The sequence below is a fragment of the Typopeltis vanoorti genome, chromosome 7 (assembly GCF_054136105.1).
Source record: "Typopeltis vanoorti isolate ZY-2024b chromosome 7, IOZ_Tvanoo_1.0, whole genome shotgun sequence".
Classification (NCBI taxonomy): domain Eukaryota; kingdom Metazoa; phylum Arthropoda; class Arachnida; order Uropygi; family Thelyphonidae; genus Typopeltis; species Typopeltis vanoorti.
This window is the reverse complement of record NC_143555.1, coordinates 103243075-103269311: the sequence shown is the minus strand read 5'-3', so window position 1 is coordinate 103269311 and position 26237 is coordinate 103243075. Positions and strand designations below refer to the sequence as shown.

Below are 26237 nucleotides of genomic sequence, written 5' to 3'. Positions count from 1 at the left end.
AAAAGTCCAATATAAGCAGATTACTATATTTTGATCTCAAAGTGTTATCACACTGAAAATCAATCAAGTCTAATTGCAAGAAATCAGAAGCTTCCTCAGAGCGTATATCAAAAGGTGTATCAAATATTTGTAACTCAATTCTTTGATTTTTTATATCTTCAAATCTCCTTTGAAATTGATTCAAAACACTTTGACACTCATCAACATACTCACTTGTTGATTTTGGATTGTGTTCTCTTAATTTAGGAAAATGTGTAAAGTGTTTTTTTTTTTTTTTCAGTTGGGTAAGAAATAATTGAAGCATCAATTCAAAGCTCTTGATATGAGTGAGCAAAGAGGTCATTAGCTGATTGGGGCCTTGTAATTTCAAATTTAGATTATTCAAATGACTAGTTATGTCTACTAAAAATGCCAAATCAGTTTGAAACTTTTCATCCTCCAATTCTTTAATGGGGACACCTTTAATGTCCAAGAAAATTTTCAGTTCGTCTTTAAGTTCATAAAATCGCTTGAGCATTTGAGCTCTACTTAGCCACCTAACTTCACAATGATAAAATAAGTCCCCATATTCGGCTTCAAGATCTTGCAAAAATTCTCTGAATTCCCTGTTGTTCAACCCTTTACTTTTTATCAAATTAATGGCTTTTGTTACTACATTCATGACGCTGTTCATCTTGAGTGACTTTGCACATATATTTTCCATATGAATAAGGGGCAGTGGCACACAATTAAAGTATTTGGGTTAAATTGACATTTCTTAAATTCATTCTTAATCAGAGCCACGAGCCCTTTTTCATGACCTACCATGGATGGAGCACCATCTGTAGCGAGACCACTCAGTTTTTCATACGGTAAATCGAAATCCTTTAATGCTGAATTGACCATTTCAAATAAATCTTCACCTTTAGTTGTCCTCTTCAGTGATTTTAAAGCAAGAAATTCTTCTCGTATATTGAAATCTGTAGTTATTCGCCATATAAATATAGTCATTTGTGAAGTATTCAACAGTATTTGAATCTACTTTCAAAGAAGTTTGGATGTCATCAGCGATATCTTTAATATGGTCAGAAACAGTTGTTCTTATTGATAGACTAATATTTTTAAACAAACTCAGTTTTTCTGGACATAAAATCTCGATGGCAGTAAGGATGGAATCTTTCACAAACTCACCTTCATTATGGGTTTTAAGTTTTTTAGCAATTTGTTCACACAATGCATAACTAACTTGAGTTACAGATGGTCTTTCCTGAATAAGCTTTTTAAAAAGAGATTGGCTTTTGATTACATTTTCTTTCAAAGTCGCTATCTTGTCTAAACGTTCTGATCCTTTTAAATTTTCATATTTCTTATGCTTACTCAAATAATGTCGCTCAAGATTATATTTTTTGTAAAGTGCAACATGTTCGTTACAAAGACAAATGCACTTGTCATTAATTTCAATAAAGAAGAATAGTTCTGTCCATTTTTCACAAAACAGAGCACATTCACCACTTCTTTTACGCTTTTCACTACAACTTGTCATTTAAAAAAATAAACTGAATAAAGTTGTCAACTGGTTAATTACAAGGCACTCATAGTACTGCATGAGAAAAACAAAGTCAAAAGTCAATATGTTTTGACACGTGGGAAAATGTCACGGCAGTAATTGAGAAGCAACCAATCAGAGAAAGTCTGAACTTTGCCTGCGAGAAATGCTCCTAATTTCTTTTTATTTTAATGGCTGGTCTCGCATTGTTATCAAAAATAACTATATTACATTAAATAATGTAATATAGTTATTTTTGATTTTGTATATTTAATTATTTAAATTTAAATAAATTTAATTATAATAAATTTAAATTAATATAAAATTTTATTTACATGTACATACGAGTACATCAGCAAAGGGGTGAACTGAAATAGACTCGCAGGCGAAATTTTGCCTGCAGGCAAGGTGTTTCCCCACCCCTGATCTAGAACATACTTGTTTTATGACAGGTTGTCTCTGAGTAAAACATAAGAGAATATGATGAAAATACTCCTTACTGAAACAACTTAGTCATTACTGAAAGTACTAGAAGGGTATTAAATTAGAACAAGAATGTGTCAAGTTTATGGCAATACACCATGTAACTACTTGTATATGGTAAATATGAACCTACGTAGTTAAGTCAGCTTTGACAGTACTTTGGTAAGACCTAGGTTCGAATCTTATCTAGAATATAAGCAATCTTTACCAAGGCTTCTTTACTGAAGGTGAGTTAGCTAGTCTCATAATGGAGGTAGCATTTCCTCTTGGAAATTTGGATTTTTTTGAACTGCAACCAGGCAAATTGGCCAGGAGAACATGGGCAATTCATACACAATCACAAACATCCAATTTGGATTCAAACCCGCAGCCTTTTGGCTGGCGAGGAGATATGCTAACCACTCAGCCAACCATGCCGGCTGAGTGGTTAGTGGTAAAAAAAAGGTATCACAATAAATGGTCAGTATCTAAGCAATTTAAGATTTGCATATAAAATACTATTTTCTAAAACACCTGAAGAGGTAAAAGAAATGATTAGAGAATTAAGTACAGAAAGCAACAAATATTTAGTTCTATCAAAATAAATACTGATAAAAGTAAAATAATGTACAACAAAAATGCAAACGACAACCAAAAGATGGAAAATGACAGAGAAATAGAAAATGTAACAAAATTCAAATATCTAGGTCAAATAATTAACATATATAGAAATTGGGAACATGAAATAAACACAAAGAATGAACCAAGGATGGAGACAATTTGGAAAAGATAATAAAATTTTAAAGAAAACATACCTATCTGTCTAAAAATAAAAGCATATGAACAATGCATCATATCAGCCATGACGTACGGAGTACAAACTTGGAGCATCACAAGAAGGCAGGAAAATAAATTAGGAACCGCACACAGAAACAAGAAAAGATCAATGTTAGATATGAAAAGAATAGATAAAGTAAAAATAATACATATCAGGGAAAAAAAAAAAAAACAGAATTAAAAGACATCATCTTTGCATTATGGGATATTAAGGCAAGTGATGTGAAGTCATTAGTTTCTATATAGAGTTGCCCCAGTCCTGAAAATACTTCAGGTGCAAACTTGTTTGTTTACACTTGGATAAAGGATTAAACCAAGTATATAATTTCTTGGTATCTTTAATTTATAGCATAACCAAGTGGAAAAACTTCCAATAACTAACTCTAATCCAGAGTAATTTAATAATAACGTGCGACACCTTTTGGCTCCAGGAATATGAAAACATGACTTCAGCATTACCATCTTTTGGGAGTTAAGATTCCATGGCAGACTGAAGTCAATCTTGGGGTGATACTTGATAAAAAAAACTCCTATTCCGCAATCACATAAAGACACATTGTCTCCAAGACATCCAAAGTAATAGCACAGTTCTACCCTGTGATCAACGGAAAAAGCAAACTGGATACACAAACAAAGTTAATAATTTACAAGATGGTAATAAGACCGGTCATCACTTATGCATACCCTGCATGGAGCCACACTGCGAATACAAATATTCAAAAAATACAGAGATTAGAGAACAAGTGCCTGAAGATGATTCTAGATGCCCTTGGTTTATTAGAAACTCCCAGATCCATAGAGAAGTCACTATTCCTTACATCTCCTCCCTTCTCCTAGATCTAGCTGAGAAGTTCATTACCAAGACAAGCAAACAACCCAAAACCTGTTGATTGAGAAAGCTTCGGAATATAATGAAGCAGAAAGCTACAAATATAAAAGGCCCAAGTCAATCTTACTTCCAGCTGAACACAACTAATTTTGCTGCCCTCACTGGGTGAGCTTATAGCTCATAAACACTCCATTTAAAGTTCATCCTTTACAGACAAAGGGGAATATGAAAAGCATTTTTGCTTCACCCAACTTGACAAAAACGTTATTCCTTAGTATCACTCTGGGTCTGGCTCCCACTGATGAGACCTCAATAAAGGTTGAAACTGGTCTGGGTAGTGACCCTTCCCTTAAAGCATAGCATTATAGATGTCCACAAGGAAATGTGCTTTGCATTATGGGATACCAAGGCAAGTGATAAATTTAATTTAATCCTTTATCCAAGTGTAAGCAAACAAAGTTTGCAGCTGAAAATATCTTCAAGACTGGGGTAAGGTAGTAACAACACCGGGCAACTCGTAGCAAAGGTGGACCAAGCTAACATCACTCATATCTCAGTATCTCCCATAATGCAAAACACATCTCCTTGCGGATATGTATAATGTTATGCATTAAGGGAAGGGACACTACCCAGACTAGTTTCGACCTTTATTGAGGTCTCTTAGTGGGAGCCAGGCCCAGAAGTGGATATACCAGGCAAAAGCAATGTTGAGGTCATCTTTACCTATAGGAGTTGCCAAAAGGTGTGCCACCTTTTTATTAAATTACTCTGGATTTAGAGAAAGATGTTGAAAGTTTATTTTTCACCTTTTGGCAACTCCTATAGGTAAAGATGACCTCGGCATTGCTTCTGCCTGGTATCTCCACTTCTGGGCCTGGCTCCCACTTATGAGACCTCAATAAAGGTCGAAACTATAAATTTCAACCTCACAATAAAGGTAGTGGCCCTTCTCTTAATGCATAACATTATACATATCCGCAAGGAGATGTGTTTTGCATTATGGGAGATACTGAGATAGGAGTGATGTTAGCTTGGTCCACCTTTGCTACGAGTTGCCCGGTGTTGTACTACCTTACCCCAGTCCTGAAGATATTTTCAGGTGCAAATTTTGTTTGCTCACACTTGGATAAAGGATTAAACTAAATTTATTATAGTCTAACCAAGTGAAAAATAAACTTTCAAGGCAAGTGATGTAAAGTCATACGCTTCTATATATGAGTTGCCCCAGTCCTGAAAAGACTTCAGGCACAAACTTTTGTTTGCTTACAGTTGGATAAAGGATTAAACCAAGTATGTAATTTCTTGTTATCTTTAATTTATAGTATAACCAAGTGGAAAAACTTCCAACAACAATTTCTATGTCTGGTAATCACTTCCTACTCTGCTGTTTAGATCTTCGACAAGGACCAACTTTTTTTTCATTGTGCCAGCTGCCTTCTCTAATATCTTAATGAGACTTATTTGTATCATAAGCACAAATAAGTCTCACTGTCCAGTTCCCCATCCTGATATTCGTTCACATCACTACTTGATATTGCCTGCCATCCGAGAAGATAATCCTCATATTTAGTTTTGAATACTAGCTACTCCCCCTTTTCCCCTGATTTTTATTGCCTGAACATAGCATTTTGTATTTCTTGCTTAGAAAGATCAAACCGCTTTCTATCTTCTTTGTTTCAGTCTTGCTTATTATGTTAATCTGGTACTCAAATTCTTCTGCTAGTTCCATTTCTTTTCCAGTGATGCATTTTATGTTGATAGCATCAATCTTGAGATCTGCTGATGTTGAGCTGGGATGTGTTTCAAGATTTGTTCCAGTAGCTGACTTTTTACTGTTTGCCCTGGTTCCCTGGCAAAAACAACAGGGGCCTTGTTTAACCAGGCGACACTCCAGCCTGGATGAACTTCTGTTATGTTGTACCATCATTTTACATTGTGGTTTAAGCCAATAAGAGTACAATTTGATCTGCTAAATCCCAAATTGCCAGCCCATTCTTGTTTGTTCAGTATCAGGGTAGATACCTAACAGGGTGCACCATGAGAAGGTGAAGAGTGGATATTAGGTCAGAAACTCCGGTTAGTCCTCCACATTCCTTAAAAGGCCTAAATGGAGGTCTCCTCCCAGTTATACAACTTTGACCCTTAAGCACCCTTTTACATATAATTTTATGTTTTAATCATAAAATTAAACTACTATATTTTTATTTTTTATGGAAGAGAAAACTTAATATAGAACTATTCTTTTCTAACAAAACATCTGAAAGAAATTGTTGATGGACAGAGACAACAGTAAATGCTGTCTATGTCTACAAATAAGTTACAGGTTTTCAATCTTTTGTATGTCTGCAATAAAAATAGCAATGCAGAAAGCATTTGTAACCATAATGCTGCTGACTGGTAACTAATTGTGGAATTTAGTGCTACTGACCAGGTGCATTTATTATTTATTTTTAATATCACACTCCCCCTCCACACACGAGAGGTTCCAAGACATGATGGTGCCATGTGTGGGTAAGTGGTTATATGGAAGAGAGGAATTTGTTGATGTGTTTTTTAAAACCCTGAAGGTTGTGATCTTGGGAAAGACTGTTCCAAAGAACTGAGGTGTAGGAAATGAAGGCAGAGGATGATGGTTGGTTTGATGAATTTGGAGTTGAACTATATATAGGAATCGACTGGCAGCTGATTGTGTTCATAAAAGAGTACAGGAAACTCATCTGAACTACCATCCCTTCACAGGAAAGTGAAGGAATGGTAGTTCAGATGAGTAGTGCTAATGAAAATACCTATAGAAGAGACATAATGCAACAATAGAACATCTATGTGAAAGAGATTGGAAGGGTCAATCATTTAAGCAAATTGCTCACTTCTGTAAGGTTTTAAGTGCACCACCCAAAATGCGGGAATAGTATTCCAAGTTGGGATGGATTTGAGATTTATAAAGTGTCAGGAGTTGAGCAGCAGAGTACTGTTTGGAACAGAAAAGAATACCAAGTTTTTGGAGATTGAAGAAGCTATGGACTTTACATGTTTATGCCAGGATAGATTAGACATGAGATGTAACCCATGGGAGAGAAAACTGGTCCTGGTTGGCAAGAGAAATATTGTCAGAAGTGAAAGAGAGAGAGCAGCATGTCTGTCTGTCTTCCTAGAAATGACACAGGACTGTCTGTTGGTAACATTAAAATTAACCAGGTTATTCTCATCCCAATTGAGAATGGAAAGGAGATCAGTGTTTAAGATATTCGTTAAAGAAAATATTGAAGCATGAATTAGAGTTAACAGGGTATTGTCATCAGCACAACTATGAATAGAATTGGATGTCAGGGAGACAATATCATTAATGCACAGGAGGAAGAGCATAAGTGGCAGCACTGAGTTCTGGGATACACCAACATTAACTGAAATATCTGATGAAAGGAAACTACTACCATAACCCACAGTGAACAGCCAGCCAGAGATGAAGCTGACAATCCATTCACAAAGGGAGGTAAAATTGCTGTAGAGTTCAGGAGCAGCAATTTTAATTTCTGACTAATAACATTCTTTTAAGTGTAGTAGGGAATCCTGGAAAATGTTTGTGGTCAAATATTCTCACCTGTACGATTTCATGATCATGCATGAAAAATACAATGAATTTTCTATAACTTACCTGCTGAATGGCACCATAAGTTTCTGCACGACTGGACATTCTTGATGTTGACTGTTGCACAATATCTACATGTTGTTGGGTTTTTGTTATGACATCTCTCATCTGTGAATCAGTGCACATGTGATTTATTGCCTAAAAATAGACATGGGAACATAGATAAGTTGATCAAGTTAAGTTTATATACTTTTTTTTTTTTTATTAATGTTAAAAATGCTCATCAAGGACAATGTTCATCATATCTAACTGCAAAATGCTGTTAAGTTCAATAGTTGACTATGTGACATTTCCTAGATTGATTTTTGTAATATTAAGACAGCATTCTTAAAATTAATCCAAAAATAATAAATAACAGGTTCAAAGGAATGTTAATGCACTTCAAGGAATTTTTTTATTATTTTTACAGATGTTTCTTAATTTTCATTAACAGACAGAATACCATACACTCCAAAGTTCAATTCTAGCTCTTTTAAAAACTAGATCTTTCTATGCTGCAAAACAATAAACATCTGAAAAGCAAAGCATACTATTTCACTTCTAAATTTATGAAAACACAAAAAATTCATAGAATATTTTACAGTCTGAAGTAGCCACATTCCTTTGCAGATATGTTTGCTCTTGTCCAAAAACTGTAATTATTGACGGCAAAAAACTGCAGTAATCTTACTAAAAATATCTATAAAGCACTCGTTTTTCTGTTTGTCACAAGAATATTCTTGGCACATCAGAGTGAATGCAATACAATTCGAATCTTTCTTTGTTATTTTAATTTAAGACTTACCATATTAGAGTGAAAACCTGATCCCAACAACCTCTATTTGGCCTGAACTCAGTTTGTTCTTGTATATACTTCCCTTCCACAATTTTCTTAGCCTTTTCTCAAGCAGCTCACATAAATTTTATGAGAAACTCAGCTATGAAATTCATATGTAATTCTCACATTCAGTTTTATCCTTTTTATACAAGGGTAGTCTGAAAAGTTCTCAGCCTTGACCATAGATGGCAACACTATCAGCTTTTTTTTTTTTTTTTTTTAACTAAGTTCGTACATCTGTCATAAGCATCCACGTGAAATTCCAAGTCATTCTATCAAGTAGTTTGTTTTATACAGTTGTCTGAAGCAAAAGTGTTCTCTGTATCCCTTGAAATGGACAAAATTAGTTATAAAATTTTTTGTAAAAGAAGGTTTAACAGCAAAAGAAATTCATTCAAAGTCCATAAAAGTTTATGGGCACTCTTCTCCTTCGTTTGACAATTAAGAAATGGGCTGCCAAGTTTAAATGTGGCTGTACCAGCCTTGAAGATGATCCACGTGAAGTACGTCCAAAAAGTGTAACAACACCAGAAATTATTGATCAAGTGCATGATATGGTATTGGATGACCGGCGAGTCAAAACGCATGAAACTGCTGAGACTATAAGCATTTCAAAAGAATGTGTAGGATATATTTTGCATGAAGAATTGCAAATGAAAAAGTTTTGTGCAAGATGGGTGCTAGGCTTGCAGCAGATCAAAAATGCACTTGCATGAAAATCTCTGAACAGGTGCTTGGAGCATTTTAACAAGAATAAACTGATTTTGTGTGTTTATTTATTACTATGGATGAGACTTGGATTCACCATTACACACAGAATCCAAACAGCAGTCAAAACAGTGGACAGAAGCCAGTGTTCAGTGCCAAAGAAGACAAAGTCAGTTCCATCAACAGGAAAGGTCATGGCATCAATGTTTTGGGATGCTAAAGGCATTTTGTTTGTTACTTATCTTGAAAAGGATAGAACAATAACTGGGGAATATATTAATCCGATCTTTTAACCAGACTAGACAAAAAAAAAAAAATTGTGAGAAAAGAACTGGATTGCAGAAGAAAAAAAAAATCATCTTTCATCAGGACAATGCAACTGCCCACAAAGGTGTTTTGGCAATGAGAAAATTAAGGGATCTGCACTATGAATGGTTGGAACATCCACCCTATTCCCCAGATTTGGCTCCCTCTGACTTCAATCTCTTCGCAAAAGTAAAAATCTTCCTCGGTGGTCAGCGTTTTTTTTTCTAAATCAAGAGGTGATTTCAGCTGTAGAGGGGTATTTTGCAGAACTTACAGAGAACCACTACAGGGATGGGATAATGGCGCTATAGCATCACTGGAATAAATGTATTAGTCTTAAGGGAGATTATGTTGAAAAATAAAAATAATTTTGAAATTATAAATTCGTTTTTTCATTGTTAGGCTGAGAACTTTTCAGACCACCCTCGTAGATAAGTACTATGAGAGTCCTTTCTTTTAGAGTTATATGGTGATCAGCATTCATTTTAGAAATTATGGACTTTACAACCATGTTATAAATGTGTTATAAGAGTTATAAAACCATGTTAAATTAGTTATTTATAACACGGTTGTAAAGTCCATAATTTCTAAAATGAGGTACTATGAGAGCTTTATTCCACTCATCTGAATTTGACCCTCTGAACAGGCCTTCTGGATTATGCAGCGTAATCACTATAAAGCTTTATGCCTCCATATCTAAGCAATTCTGGTAAAATATCATCCACTCCAGCTTCCTTTCCAGACTTCAGGTTTTTGATGGCTTTTTCCAACTTCTATTGATAAGTATTGATTCCTCTTGAACCCACAATGCTGTCACTGTTTCATTTAGCAAGCTTTCAAAGTAATTACTGTAGACATCTAGAATATCTACAGTTTTCATGTCATCTTTATAATCTCCAATTCTTTTTAAAGATGGAAGTAGTATAGTAGCACTCTTTCCTCCATCTGTAACCTTTTCAATAGCCTTCAGAATATTTTTCCCCCTTCCTGATATTTACTTTATTTTCTTACCAAAGTCTTCCATGATTTTTGTTTAGCTAATTTTACACAGTGCTTCACTTTCTTACATTTTTTGCAGTACCGTATTTACTCAAATATAACTTGCACGTTTTTCTCAAAAATTAAAGTTAAAAAATTGTGGTGCGAGATATATGTGGGAATTTTTGGAAACTAAAGTTTTTCTGGAAAAAACTGCATTTAAATTCAAGGAAATAAATTGTGAAAAATTTAAAAATGGGTTCAAAACTGAAGAGAAAAGATCATCAATATGACTGAAGTTGAAAAAAAGCCAATTGCAACCGTCGCCAAGATCTATAATAAAAATGAATCTTCGATACGTGAAGTGTTGAAGAACAAAGAAAAAATTCATGCCAGTCTTTCCATTGCGCACAAAATCTGCAAAAGTTACAGGTACAGTGCATGATAAGGTGTTACTCAAGGTAGAGAAAGCTTTGAATTTGTGGGTGGAAGACATGACAAGAAAAAGGATTCCTATTGATGGTAACACATCATGACAAAAAGCACTGATCCTATATGAAGACATATGGCTGCAAGACGAAACAGAAGAGGAAGAAAAGTCATTTACAGCAAGCAAGCAAGGTCTGGTTGCTCACAGACCTTGTGCCTCACACACTCAGTAGGGAAATACCTCTATAATGTGAGAATTATAGAGGTATTTCCCTACTGAGTGTTCCTGGCAAGATCTATGCAAGTATACTTGAGAAACGGTTGAGAAGAATTGTGGAAGAAAAGCTTGGTGAAGAACAAGCTGGATTCAGGCCAAATAGAGGCTGTCAGGATCAGATCTTCTCTTTACAACAAATAGTCGAGAAAGCATGGGAATATAACAAAGATCTGTATTTAAGTTTTGTCGATTTGGAAAAGGCATATGACAAGGTGCCAAGAGAGAAGCTATTCAATACGCTGCAGTTATATGGTGTCAATGGGGCATTATATCAAGCAATACTTAGTCTTTATTTGAGTTGTAAATCAGCAGTTAGAATTGAAGGGAGTACAGGAAGATGGTTTAATGTTAAATCTGGTGTGAGACAAGGATGTACATTATCCCCTCTGTTATTCATTATCTATATGGATCACATTGTGAAGGAAAGTGGTATTAAACATGATATCAAAATTGGAGATGTTAATGTCAGCTCTTTGCTTTATGCGGATGATGTTATACTTCTAAATAAATCCGCTACAAGTCTGCAAGATTCTCTGACTAAATTGAATAGCTGTTGTAATAGATATGGTATGAAGGTCAGCAATAAAAAGACAAAGACAATGAAAATAGGCAGAATCATTGAAAATGTCAATTGTGTTGTGAATGGAGAACCAGTGGAACAAGTGAAACATTTCAGCTACTTAGGCATGATTTTTACTGAAGATGGTAAATTAAATATAGAAATAGACAACAGAATCAGCAAAGCTGGTATGGTAGGAAGTCAATTGAATCAATTCATATGGAATAAGAGAGAAATTAGTCGGAACACTAAATTAGCTGTATACAAGACAGTGTTCAAACCAGTTTTAACTTATGGATCTGAGAGCTGGGTCAGAAGTAAAACACTTGACCAAAGACTAGAGACCGCAGATATGAGAGTCCTGAGAAAGATTATAGGTGTGAACAGATGGCATCAATGGCAATATCATATTAAAAACGAGGATATTAGGAAAGAACTTGACATTGTCAACATCCAGGAATGCGTTAGCAGAGCTAATCTCAGGTGGTATGGTCACTTAAACAGAATGGGCGAAGAAAGATTAGCAAAACAAGTGTTCTCTGCCAGGTTGGCAGCAAATCGACCCAGAGGAAGACCAAGATATAGGTGGATTGATACGGTACAAAGTGCCTTAGATGATAGAAATATAAGATCTGATAATGTTGAAGCCTTGACAAGTAACAGACTGATTTGGAGGAAAATTGTAGATAGGAAGTTAGTAATGATGTAATTTTTTTCATGTAGTACTATCATATCCTGTACACCCCTTGAGGGTACATGGCAGGAATTTGATGATGAGGTCTGGTTGCATAGATTCAAAACTAGGTTTAATCTAAAAATCATAAAAATTACAGGAGAATCTGCATTGGCTGATGAGAAAACTGCTGCATTATTCCCAGCAGAATTTAAAAAAATTATTGCAGAGAAAGGTTATCATCCTAAGCAAGTTTTTAATTGTGATGAAACTGGCCTTGTTTGGAAGAAAATGCCCCAGCGGACCTACATTCATAAAAAACTGTGAAGCAAGCACCAGGATTTAAACCATTTAAGGACAGATTGATGCTGGTACTTTGTGGCAATGCAGCTGGTCATATAATTAAACCTGGCATTGTTTACTGAGCACAGAATCCATGTGCCCTTAAAAACAAAAACAAAAGTTGTCTGCTGTTTTTTTGGCAATCAAATCCAAAAGTGTGGGTCACGGCAGTGTTATTTACAGAATGGTTCCATCAATGTTTTATTCCAGAGGTGAAAATATACTTGGAGAGGGAAGGATTACCATTTAAAGTTTTATTGATAATAGACAACGCTCCAGGGCACCCTGAGTCACTAGTCACCGAAGATGAAAATGTTCAAGTGGTTTTCTTCTCACCTAATACGACCTCATTGCTTCAGTCACTTGATCAAGGTGTCATTAGAAGCTTCAAAGTCTCATATGCTCAGCAGGTTTTCGATATGATTCGTGCAATGGTTGAGGATTCTGCTAATGTTGGAGTCATGGAATGCTGGAAATCATTAACAATTAAAGATGCAATGGTGAATGATTTCACAATTGCATCTGCAATTGTGAAATCATGGACGAATTGAAACCAGAAACGGTAACTGCATGGTGGAAGAATTTGTGGAGCGATGCTGTTCATAATTCCCAGGACGCCCCTGATATTAACTCACAGATAACAACGATAATCAACACAGTACGGAAAATAGGTGGAGAAGGATTTGACGATATGACAGAAGAATTGAATGATTACATAATGGACATCGTGAGGTGCTCACTAACGAGGAGTTGAAAGATCTTGCCAAATCTTCTACAGAAGAAAATGACGATGAGGATGAAAGTGAACAAGAACCACCAGCGTGGACACTCGAAAAATTTGCCACGATATTTTGAATGGCTCAAATATTAAAGGAACCAATAATGGATTATGATTCAATGATGGAGTACAGCATAAAAATTACCCGCGCAATAACAGAAGCTTTGGAACCTTCGCAGAACCTGTTTACTGAATTGAAGAGACAAAAACGGCAGCTTCCAATAACAACGTTTTTTAAAAAAGTCGACAAAGCTTCTACTATCAATGATTCTCAGCCGTCCACATCATTTGTTCAGTAGGCAAGCAAGCAGACTGTCAAAGATTTGGAAGATGAATAAATATGTAGCTGAACACAACAAGATGTTCTGATCTCAGTTGATTCCTCCTAATAAGAATAAAAATGTTAAGATTTATTTACAATTACATTTTCATTAGTATATTTTCTCATTTCATTCTACATAACTATTATGTGGGTTAAATTTTATTTGTCTAAAGATGAAGTTTTATTGAATGAAGCAATTTTTTGGTTTGCCACTTCACCCACACTAAGGAGGGGTGCTTTCTACCGCATTTGTGCCCACATTCAATTGTTCCTCGTAAATTCTAAAGACGTAAAAATTGTTTCGTGATAATTATAAATAAATATGTGATATAATTATCGAGGGGCAATGGAATGTGTGCCCAAATGCAGTAGATAGTATCCCTGGACAGTAAGGGTGAAGTAGTAGTCTAGAAATTACCTCATTTAATAAAAACATTCCTCTTATTATTGTTATTTATTTAGCCATACAATTTAGTGTATACATTATATATTAACTACATAACTATCTATCTCTCCATTCCATCTGATTCAGATGGGTTGGGTCTCCTCCTAATGAGGAGTCACGGCGAAATAATGCAGCTGGCACACCACTCCTCTGCTGCATCCCTATTGGAGGTATTCGTGACTGTAGTCTGTATGTGTTCAAGGGGGGCCGGTTTGCCTGCTTGGGGGAATGAAAAAACCCCAGCTAAAATGGGTGAAAAACTCTACTGCCCAAGACCAGCTAACTTGGCTATGGCTGAGGAAGATCCTTGAGCTCCTCACGTCTTCAATGGGAATCAAACTAGGATACCTTCCCCAGGCACGTGGTTGTGAAGCGCAGCCACTAGGCTAACAGTGCAGACAACTACATAACATATTCACTAAAGAATCCTACAGTCCTAGTGTGTGAGACTAAGTCACTTTACTAATAATTTCCTGCTTCAATTTTGCTGTATATGTGCAAAAATCTGGGTCTCGCTAGTGGTTCACTACTATCTGTGGTTTCAGGTATCCGTGGAAGACGATGGAACCAATTCACGCAGATATGGGAGGCCTACTGTATTCTATATACTCTGGATCTGTGCAAAGATACTAACTATTAGCAATAACATAGTCAATAGAACTTTTTTTTTTCTTCCTAGTGATGACACTAGTCTATACCCTGAAGAGAAATCTAGCATATCTTCCATTATCATTGGTTTTGATCCTTTCTCCAAATTTTCTCAAAACATTTGTATATGTGCATGGTATTCACATCTTATTCTGTTGTTTAGATTCTCTAATAAGGACTAGCTTTTTCTTTATGTCGGTTACCTTCTCTAATTACTAGAAAACTTCCTCTACTCTTTTTAATAGAATCTTCTGTGGAACTGGTTTAAATTAGTTGTGTTGATCAAATTTTTTATTTAGCTTATTCCTGCTTGAAATTGCTCGCCACTAAAGAAATTTATCACTCCATTTAGTGGTGAACACTATACCTACTCCTTCCTATTTTTGATCACTGCAGCTTAAAGATATCTTACAATTATCATTTAGAAGTATCACACCTGTTTCAGTTTTCTCTGTTTTAGTACGTAAACAAGATCTCTTATCCTTCTTTCCATTAAAGATAAAATTCCTCCCTTAGGTACCATGGAGAATATCAGATTATTTTGTCTGCAGTTTTTCCTAGTTTGACCAGACAGTCATATTGTAAACACCTAACAACCTGAACATACAGATTACAACTATTTTTATTATACTGAGAGGAATGGAGTTGTGGAAGATGGAGTTTCTACTAGCTATAGGATCCTTTCAAACAAAAAGTTCAACTTATCAGCTCTTACAAATTTGGACAATTCAAGGAATGATGCAAAGCCCCTGAAAGCCATTAAAACCTGCTTTGAAATACAATGATGAGTTTAAATCTCAAAATTTTGGAAATTGATAAATATACTAATAATCTACTGTTTTTTAAATATATTTTTACTTATGTACTGAGCCTTTGTAACTCATTGCTTACTGACTATGGTTAAAATTGTTTCAAAGTTAGTATTATGCTACTGGCCTCACATAAAAAATGTTGTATGTTCACTCTGAAGCTGTAACGAGTTACTCCTCATAAAATGAGTTTTGGATAAATACTGTTTTTCCCTTGCATAATTTTGCATGCAGGGCTTGACAAATACACTTGCACCTGGTGAGTAGTAGTTGCTATATTTCTTTTTTTATTTAATAAAAAAAAAACTTTCTAAAACAAAATCTGTTTAAAAAAACACTAACACAGCATCACTAATCACTTGATGGACTTCCTATTAACTTACTGGGATATGTTAAAATTTTTTGCACAGCAAGGTAGGGTTTTGCATAATTTTGTCAAGTCCTGTTTATATGTATAGTTTTGTTCATTAGTTCTTCTGTCTGCTTTCCTGTTCTTAAGTGGATTATACCAATACTCATTCTCTGCAAAAGGATGCAAAATACTACAAAATATAATTTATCACAGAACTTTTATAAGAAATTATGCATAATTTAAATAAAAGTAGTTAAAAACTTACATTTAATGATTCTCGCAGAGATTCAATTTCCCCATTTATATTTTTTTCAGCTGTGTCACGTTGTCGCTTTTGCAATTCAAGGCGCTTACTTAAAGTGAACTTATCAGTTTTAAATGCCAAAGATAACTTGGTGAATTTATCCTGTTTAAAAAAAAATTCTTCATTACACAGAAAAAATTCTACTCTGAAAGAAACTAATATTGCATTTAAGAGAATATTATTAACATATTCGTGCAGACAAGAACAAATCATCTTATGCTATACTTAACTTCAGAGTGGGATATGAGAAATTGTCTTGTACTTCTTGTTTGTGTATCAGGCAGGCATAGTACAAATCATGGTATATGTTTGATTGCAGTCAAAACTTGAGGAGGGGAAAGAATGTGCTATTAGATATATTAGTAACTAATAATTACGGAGAATCCTATATTTAGTTGATATATTTAAATTACTTAAAAGTGTAAACATACGAACTGACTTGAATAAGACATAAATCATGCAAGAATGATTGGCCACATGAGGGAGGGAAAGAATAGACGTAAATAGAAAAAACTATTTCATCAGAGGAAAATGAAATACTAATAACTTTGTTGTGGTATTATATTTGTATTCAATAATCTGCTATGGGGCAGAACAAATTGCATGTCATCCTGTAGTCTCTAGACATGCATGTAAGAGCAAGGAATCTAGTAAATGTCTAGATAATTGAGAGATGGAAGCTTATTCTTAGGAGAAGCGAGAAAGGTGGAGATTTTTCTGATGGGCAAAAGACAACAAAAATGATTAGTGGTTTTAAAACTTTCACTATATGTTCACTAATGCCATGCACATAAGGGATAGGAATGCAAGTTATTTCTTCTGTATTTGAAGAGGTAGAGATACAATAGTTTCTTTAATCCTTTATCAAAGTGTGAGCAAACAAAGTTTGCACCTGAAATATCTTCAGGACTGAGGCAAGGGGTGGTGCATCTGTTGGCAACTCGTAGCAAAGGTGGACCAAGCTCACATCACTCCTTGTCTCAGCATCTCCCATCTTTGGTCCACCTTTGTTAAGAGTTGCCAACAGATGCATCACCTTGCCTCAGTCCCGAAGATATTTTCAGGCACAAACTTTGTTTGCTCACACTTGGATAAATGATTAAACTAAATTTATTGTAGTCTAACCAAGTGAAAAATAAAACTTTTATCATCATCATTATTATTGTTCCGGGCAACTCCAAGGAGTCGACAGACTCATCAAGGGAGGCCCTAACATCATGTCAAGAACAACTATTCGACATTCACACAGTATCTATCATACCTTGCCTTGAACTCATTCACGGTCGTAGCACTCACAACAGACTCTGGAAGCTTATTCCACTCATTCACCACTCTCCAAGTAAAAAACCTAGCTCTAACACCCTTGTCAACCATGCTCTTGCCCAGCTTCCATGCATGGCCCCTAGTCCTCCCATCACCAGTCATATTTTTGAAAATATCTTCTGGATCAATCTCATAGAAACCCTTCAGTAATTTGAATGTCTCAATCATATCACCCCTCCTTCGCCTATCGTCCAATCTCTGCAACCCACAAATCTTCAACCAATTCTCATAAGGTTCATTCCACAGACCTGCTATCATCTTGGTCACTCGTCTCTGGATCCTCTCCACTTCCTCCCCATCATGAAGAAACCCTGGTGCCCATAACTGGGCACAGTAGTCCAGATGGGGTCTTATCAAGGCTCGATACAGAGGTACAACAACTTGTTTGTCTCTGCATGTTAAAGTATTTTTCAGAAGCCAAGTGATTTGATGAGCTGATTTAGTCACTTTTGCAATGTGCCCCCTAAACTTCAATTCCCTATCCACCAACACTCCCAAATCCCTGGCCTCATCAATCTCATGGAGTAGGGTTCCACCAATGCGATATACTGCTGCTATTCTTTTCACCCCAAAGTGCATAACCTTACACTTTGCCACATTAAATTGACATCCATTTTTCCTAGCCCAGTCCTCCAAACTATCCAAATCATCCTGTAAAATTTTGACATCCTGTGCACTCACAATTGCTCTACCCAACTTTGCATCATCAGCAAACAAGTGAACACTTCCTCTCAAATCCTTTCCTATATCATTGATGAACATATTGAAAAGCAGTGGTCCAAGAACAGAGCCCTGTGGCACTCCACTAGTCACAAGCAGTCTTTTAGACTCCACTCCTGAATAAACCACTCTCTGGTATCTCTCCTTCAACCACCTTCCTATCCATCTCACCAACTCTATATCTATCCCCATCTGCTCCAGTTTACTGATTAGGGTTCCATGTGGTATCCTGTCAAAGGCCTTGGCAAGGTCCAGTAGTATCACTGTAAACCCATTACCCCTATCCAGTTCAGCCGTCACTGAGTTATAAAACGTGAGCAAGTTAGTTACTGAGGCATGATCTACCCTTCACAAAACCATATTGTCCCCCATACAATATCCCATTTTCATCTATTCAATCCTGTATTCTTTTCTTGACTAATTTCTCTAAGACCTTGACAGTGATTCCTGATATGCTAATCGGTCGGTAATTTACAACAGCGGTCTTGGAACCACCTTAATGCAGTAGAACTATTTTACCCTCTTTCCATCCCCTCGGGACTAACCCAGACCCGAGACTCAAATTAAACAAAATGGTCAAGGGTACTGACAATTCTTTAGCTGCTTCTCGTACGACACAAGCTGTTATACCATCCAATCCCACGGATGTATTGACATTGAGGTTATGCAATAGACTACTCACCTCCACTTCATTCACCACAATTCCCGTATAATCTACTGGTTTATTCGTTTCTGCAATGTCACCACCTGGTTGATATATACTTGCAAAGTGCTCACTCAGTAACTTAACTATATCAACTGATTCAGTTACCTCCCTACCATCAGCATTCTTTAAAATCATTCTGCCATGTACATTTTTCCTTTTACTTGCTACATATCTAAAAAACTGTTTAGGATTCTCTTTAGCCTGCATGGCCAATGTTCTTTCGTAATCCTTTTTTTGCTTTTCTTACCACACTTGTTACCCTTCTGGCCTGCGCTTTATACCGTTCATGTGCCTGCAGGTCACCTTTCTCCTTAAATTCCCTCCATAGTTGTTTCTTTTTTTGCAACTCAAGCTTAATGGTGTTATTCATCCATTTAACCCCTACTTGATTTATTATTCGGACTCTAGGTATACAGTCAGCCATTGCTTCATGCAAACACTTCTTAACTGCCTCCCATGCACTATCAACTTCTAGTCCTTGTAGTTGTACATGCCATGGCACTGAACCAATCAAACTCCTAAGCTTGTCATACTTTCCAGCCCGATAATTCCACATGTACTCTGTCTTAATTGAAAATTCCACACCTTTAGCCACCAATTGGTGGCAATGTGGTCATATTTGTTACAGCCAAATCCTCAGATGTAATTACTAGGTCAAGCACTCTCTGACCACTAGTATTTTCCATTACATGCTGTCGCAGATAGTTATCCCTTAATAACCGCATAAAATCCAATTCCTTCCTCCCGTGTGTCCTCTCCTCACGCCAATCAATGCGATCATAGTTGAAAACTCCCATAATAATTACCCTCTTTCCACTCATTTCTTCTACTTGCTTGTGCATACTGTCACCACCATCTTTTCCATCACCTGGTCTATAGCTGTACCCAATTGTATATTTAGTTCTATTAGACACAATCTCACACCAAATGGCCTCAAATGTGCTCTTTTCTCTATCCTGCAATTCAACTTCTATTCTCCTTGGCTGTAGCTCATCAGCTATCATCAACAATACTCCTCCCCCCATTTTATTCTCCTTGTCATTCCTCAACATACTATATCCATCACATTCAATCTCACTAGCTATATCATCTACAGTCAGCCATGATTCACTAATACCAATAACCTGTGGTCTAGAAGTGCCAACCATGGCCAAAAACTCTTCCTTCTTGTTCCTAATACTCCTAGCATTAGTGTACATGAATTTAAGATCCCCATTAGCCCTCAACCCTACTTTGATGCCTTATATTAACTATTCCACTCTGATTTGTTGTCCTTATTCGCTTGGGCATATTATATTCATTCATACATTCAACTGCCTCCCTAAGGACTGTATATTTACCCTCCCCCCCTTAATAAATCTAGTTTCCCTGAATTTGCACATCCACTACATTCAGCAACACTTTCTCAAGTCTCCTTACACCTTAACCATTCAAATGCAAGCCATCCATCTTATATAGATCCTTTCGCCCATCGAACTCACTCCACAAATTTCACACCACTCGTCATACATAACCCACGCATAAAGTCATTCGCAATTATGGCCCTCCTTTTAAACATTTAACTGTCATACCGTGGCAAAAGACTAATCATTCTAACTCTCTCACTCTTTTCTTTTGCTACCTCAAACAATTCATTCAGGTCTTCTATCATTTCCATTTTATCTCCTTTCAAATCATTCGTACCTGCCACAACAATCATTTCTTTCACCCTTTCCTTTTGCTCTCTAATAGACTCAGTTACATCCTTTATGATCGCACCAGGTTGGTACGATTTTGTCAAATCCTCTACTAACACACCTCGTACTAACGAGTCTCCATACAGCACTCTATCCTTCATTTTGTTCATGTTCACACTCATGCGCCTATTTTTCCTGTCATACTTTTTATTATTGGCTGGTTCATTCAGTCGACTTTTGCTCATACGCTCTAGCTGCTGTTTTGCCCTTTGTATTGCACCATTCAACAACACGATCTCACTCATTGCATCTATCTCATCTTTTTTATTTTCTGTAAAACCATTAATACTATCATTCACACTTTCTATATTCATACTCTCACAATTCTCTGGTACAACCTCGCTGTTTCTTGTCATATCCCTATTTTCTTCATTCTGAAGTTTGACAAAAATATCACACTCACGATCCGAAATACACTTCAATTCCTCATTCTCCCTACATTTTCTACACACATTCACTCCTTTATTATCATCTAACCACACTCTGACCGCACTCTGCAAAGCGTACATTTCGCAGATAGTACATTGAATCATCTCCTTTACATTACCGTTCTTGAAAGAAGAGGGCAAACCATCATTACTGGCTGCCATTTTCCTTCGTACTGGAGCCATACTTACTAGTAACGTATTTTATCAAATTATAAATTATAAACACCAAAAACACACAAACAGACGCACTAAGATACGCAAGGCAAACAAAACTACGCAATATTAAAGTAAATTTATCAATGATAACTGAAAATAATGCTTATGTTATCAATAGCTTTCACGAACACTACACACTACGAATCCCTCTAGCGGTGACTTCCCCGACATAGATTATGTTATAAAACACTTTAGTACACTAACTACAATAATAAAACTACAATAATATACTAAAATTACACAATTAAATCTAACAAAATATTTAATAAATCAACAAAAATCGCAAATCTTTCAGGAGCTCTCTGACAGTACGTCTTTTCACCAGCTAGCCTCGACACCTTCCAACCTCTTCTGATGAAAGAATTCTTAAAACCATTAGATAAAAAACAGGAATTAATATGTTGCAGATCTTTCTGTAACAGTTTGTCTGAAGAACAAACAACAAGCACGATGTACTAATACTTTAATAGTTCAAGTCGTTCAAGACCAGGATGGTGATGAGATTCAACATGGATATAGTGGCCTGTATGAGTCTTCTTCCAGAAAACTGAAAAATGTAGGCTACTACTTGTTGATGAAGAATTAAAAGATATAAAAAGGCTAATTGCTTATTCAGTTCTTCTAAGGTGAATTTGATCCTGGTATGAAGTGCATTTAATATAGTAAGAAATTACTGTAACTCACAGGAAAAGCCATTCCAATTTGTAAAAATATCATCCACATATCTGAACTAGTGAGTAAGTCTAGGTGAAATATTATCAGAAATTGATATTGTTGATAACATGATATCAAATATGAGGGTGGTCTGCTAAGTTCTCGGCCTCAACTCAGCAAGAGATTTTTTTCCTTTTTAAGTTGGTATATCTCTGTCATAAGCATCCATGTGAAATTGCAAGTCATTCTATCAAGTAGTAGTTTGTTTTATACAGCTGTCTAAAGCAAAAGGTTGTATGTATCCTTTGAAATGAATAAAATTGAGTATCATGCGGTTCTAAAAATCTTTGAAAAAGAAAGTTTAATATGCCAAAATAAATTCATTCAAAGTTCATAAAAGTTTATGGGCACTCTCTCCTTCATTTTCGATAATTAATGGGCTGTCGAGTTTAAATGTGGCCGTACCAGACTTAAAGATGATCCACATGAAGGAAGTCCAAAAATGGGTAACACCACCACAATTCACTGATCAAGTGCATGATATGGTAATGGATGACCGGTGAGTCAAAGTGCGTGAAATTGCTGAGACTATAGGCATTTCAAAAGAATGTGTAGGATATATTTTGCATGAAGAATTGCAAATGAAAAAGCCTTGTGCAAGATGGGTGCCGTGCTTGCTCACAGCTGATCAAAAACGCACTTGCATGAAAATCTCTGAAGAGTGCTTGGAGCGTTGTAACAAGAAGTAAACAGATTTTGTGCATCGATTTATTACTATGGATGAGATTTGGAGTCACCAATACATACCAGAATCCAAACAGCAGTCAAAACAGTGGACAGAAGCTGGTTGTTCAGTGCCAAAGAAGACAAAGTCTGTTCCATCAGCAGGAAAGGTCATGGCATCGGTGTTTTTGGGATGCTAAAGGCATTTGTTTATTAATTATCTTGAAAAGGGTAAAACAATAACCGGGGAATATTATTCCGATCTTTTAGCCAGACTAGACAAAAAAATTCGTGAGAAAAGACCAGGTTTGCAGAAGAAAAAAATCATCTTTCATTAGGACAATGCACCTACTCACAATGGTGTTTTGGCAATGGGAAAATTAAGGGATCTGCACTATGAATTGTTGTAACATCCACCCTATTCCCAGATTTGGCTTCCTTTGATTTCTATCTCTTCCCAAACCTATTCCTCGTTGGTCAGCGTTTTTTTTTCCGAATCAAAAAGTGATTGCAGCCATAGAGGGGTATTTTGCAGATCTTACTGAGAACCACTACAGGGACAGGATAATGGTGCTGGAGCATCGCTGGAATAACTGTATTAGTTTTAAGGGAAGATTATGTTGAAAAATAAAAATAAGTGTGAAATTATAAATTCGTTTTTTCATTGTTAGGCCAAGAACCTTTCAGACCACCCTCGTATTATGATATTTAATATCATAATATCAAAAACTGATATTTTTCTAATTGATATATTTTGATAACATTTCGCCTAGACCTAATCACTGGTTTAGATACGTGGATGCTATTTTAGCAGTTTGGAATGGCTCTTACTGTCTTCTCCAAAGGACAAACATCTACTTCTCAATTATCCGGACATCTACCAGATTACTTGCTCTTTTGGGTTATCTCATTTTGGACAAACAGGAAGATCTGCTTTTATTCAGCTAGAAGCGGCTTATAATAAATATCATCAACACTAAACATAGACTTCATTGAAACAAGACAAGAGTTTTTCATAAAAGTCATTTCCTCATAGAATGGCTTTATAAAGAAATATGTGAAACTTTACTTTGTGTCCTAACTTAAACAGATCTGAGGGTCCAAGTCTATCCCCTTTGTGGGAGATACAGCTCCCATAAAGATTAGCTTATTGACTTTAATGTTGTCTAAATATATATAATTAAAAAAACTTAGGAAATTATTATTATTAAGAGAGACCCCCAGGGAGTCAGAGACTCATCAAGGGAGGCCACATACTACACACACCAGCTATCATACTTATTCTTGAATTCATTCACACTGCTTGCACTCTCAACATCCAATGGCAATCCATTCCAATCACGTACCATCCTGTGAGAGAAAAATCTAGCCCTCTTGATGGCCTTCATTCTCAGCTTCCAAGGATACCCCCTTGTTCTTTCCCCACCCTCCATAAATTGAAATCCTGTACGACCCTTTCAGAAGTTTGTAAGTCTTAATCATATCACTCCTCTTTCTCCTGTTTGCTAGTGTCTGCAGTCTACAAATTCTCAATCTGTCTTCATAATCAGTATTCCACAATCCTGATATCATTTTGAGCAATTTCCTTTGTACTTTCTCCAATATATCAGAATCACAATGGAAACCAGACCTGTACACAATAGTCCAAGTAGGGTATTATCAAGGCCTTGTAAAAATGCTAACATCCTTATCTTTATATGTGAACGTTCATTTAAGCATTGCGATTACATTGGTAGAGCCTCTGCTACTAATGGCTTGCAAAAAGTTAAGCAAGTTTGAGCGTGGTTAGTAGTTGAAAGGAGGATTCAATCATTCGATGCTGTTGGTACACTTTCCCTCGATGAGTCTTTAGACTCCCTGGAGGTGTCATATAATAATAATCATCTTTTGAGTTGTATTTGCAATCTTTGCCATATGGTCCCTAAACTTTAACTTCCTGTCAATTAACACTGCAAGATCCCTACCCTAATCCCACCAATATAATACGACATTGGATATCTAATCATGCCACAGTGAATGACTACATTTACTCACACTGAACTGACACCCATTTTCCCATGCCCACAGTTCCAGCCTATTCAAATCATTCTGCAAGTATTGCATACCTGCAACATTCCTGATTACCCTACCTATTGCATCATCAGCGAATATCTGTATGTCGCTTGTCAAATCCTTCCCAATATCATTAATGTACAGATTGAATAACGGTGGACTAAGCACCGATCCTTGTGGTACACCACTTGTTACATTAAACCTTGTAGACTCAGATCCCCGTATACCATATTTTGATATCTGTCAGTCATTTTCTCCAATTTATTACTATTATTACGGGCAACTCCAGGGAGTCATTAGACTCATCGAGGGAGGCCCCAAATCATATTCATCACAACTATTGGACATTCATACAGTATCTATCATACCTCGCCTTAAACTCATTCACTGTCACAGCATCCACCACAGACTCAGGGAGTGCATTCCACTCATTCACTACTCTAAAAGTAAAGAACCCAGCTCTAACACCTTTACTAACCACACTTTTGCCCAGTTTCCATGGATGTCCCCTAGTCCTCCCACAACCAGCCCTGTTCTCAAAAATATCTTCTGAATTAATTTTATAGAAACCCTTCAGTAATTTGAATGTCTCAATCATATCTCCCCTCCTCCGCCTATCAACCAATTTTTGCAACCCACAAATCCTCAACCTGTTCTCATACGGTTCATTCCACAGACCTGCTATCATCTTGGTCACTCGCCTCTGGATCCTCTCCACGTCCTCCCCATCAAGAAGAAACCTAGGTGACCAAATCTGAGCACAGTAGTTGAGATGGGGTCTTATCAAGGCTCGATACAGAGGAACAATAACCTGCTTGTCAACGTATTCTTCAGCAACCAAGTGATTTGATGAGCTGATTTGGCCACTTTTGCAATGTGTCCCCTAAATTTCAATTCCTTATCCACCAACACTCCTAAATCTCGTGCCTCATCAATTTCCTGGAGCACGGTTCCACCAATGCAGTAAACTGCTGCCAATCTTTTCACCCCAAAATGCAAAACCTTACATTTTGCCACATTAAATTGACATCCATTCTCCTTAGCCAAGACCTCCAATCTATCCAAATCATCCTGCAAAATTTTAACGTCATCTGCATTCACTATTGCCCTACCTTGCATCATCCGCAAACAAATGAACTGTTCCTCTCAGATCCTTTCCTATATCATTTATGAACAAATTAAACAGCAGTGGTCCAAGAACAGATCCTTGTGGCACACCACTAGTCACAGGCCGTCTTGTAGACTCTACTCCTGAGTAAACCACTCTCTGATATCTCTCCGTCAACCACCCTCCTATCCATCTCACCAACCCTATGTCCATTCCCATATGCTGCAATTTACTGATTACAATTCCATGTGGTATCCTGTCAAAGGCCTTAGCAAGGTCCAGTAGAATCACTGTAAACCCATTACCCTTATCCAGTTCAGCCGTCACTGTGTTATAATACGCGAGCAAGTTACTGAGGCATGACCTATCCTTCACAAAACCATGCTGTCCCCGATACAGTATCTCATTTTCTTCTATCCAATCTTGTATTTTCCTCTTGACTATTTTCTCTAAGACCTTGATAATGATTCCTGTTATGCTGATTGGCCGGTAATTTTCAACAGCAGCCTTGGAACCACCTTTGTG

At 36.5% G+C, this 26237-nt stretch overlaps 1 protein-coding gene across 4 annotated transcripts in view; it reads right to left on the bottom strand.

The window, feature by feature from the left end:
- Positions 1-26237, bottom strand: part of LOC150104923 (uncharacterized) — a 431839-nt gene that overhangs the window by 87146 nt on the left and 318456 nt on the right. For all 4 annotated transcript variants that reach the window (XM_090395426.1, XM_090395427.1, XM_090395428.1 and 1 more), the window contains 2 exons: positions 16008-16148; positions 7306-7437 (listed from right to left, as the gene is read on the bottom strand). In XM_090395426.1, coding sequence (XP_090251552.1) covers positions 7306-7437; positions 16008-16148 — 273 coding nt within the window. The remainder of the gene's footprint in view (positions 1-7305; positions 7438-16007; positions 16149-26237) is intronic.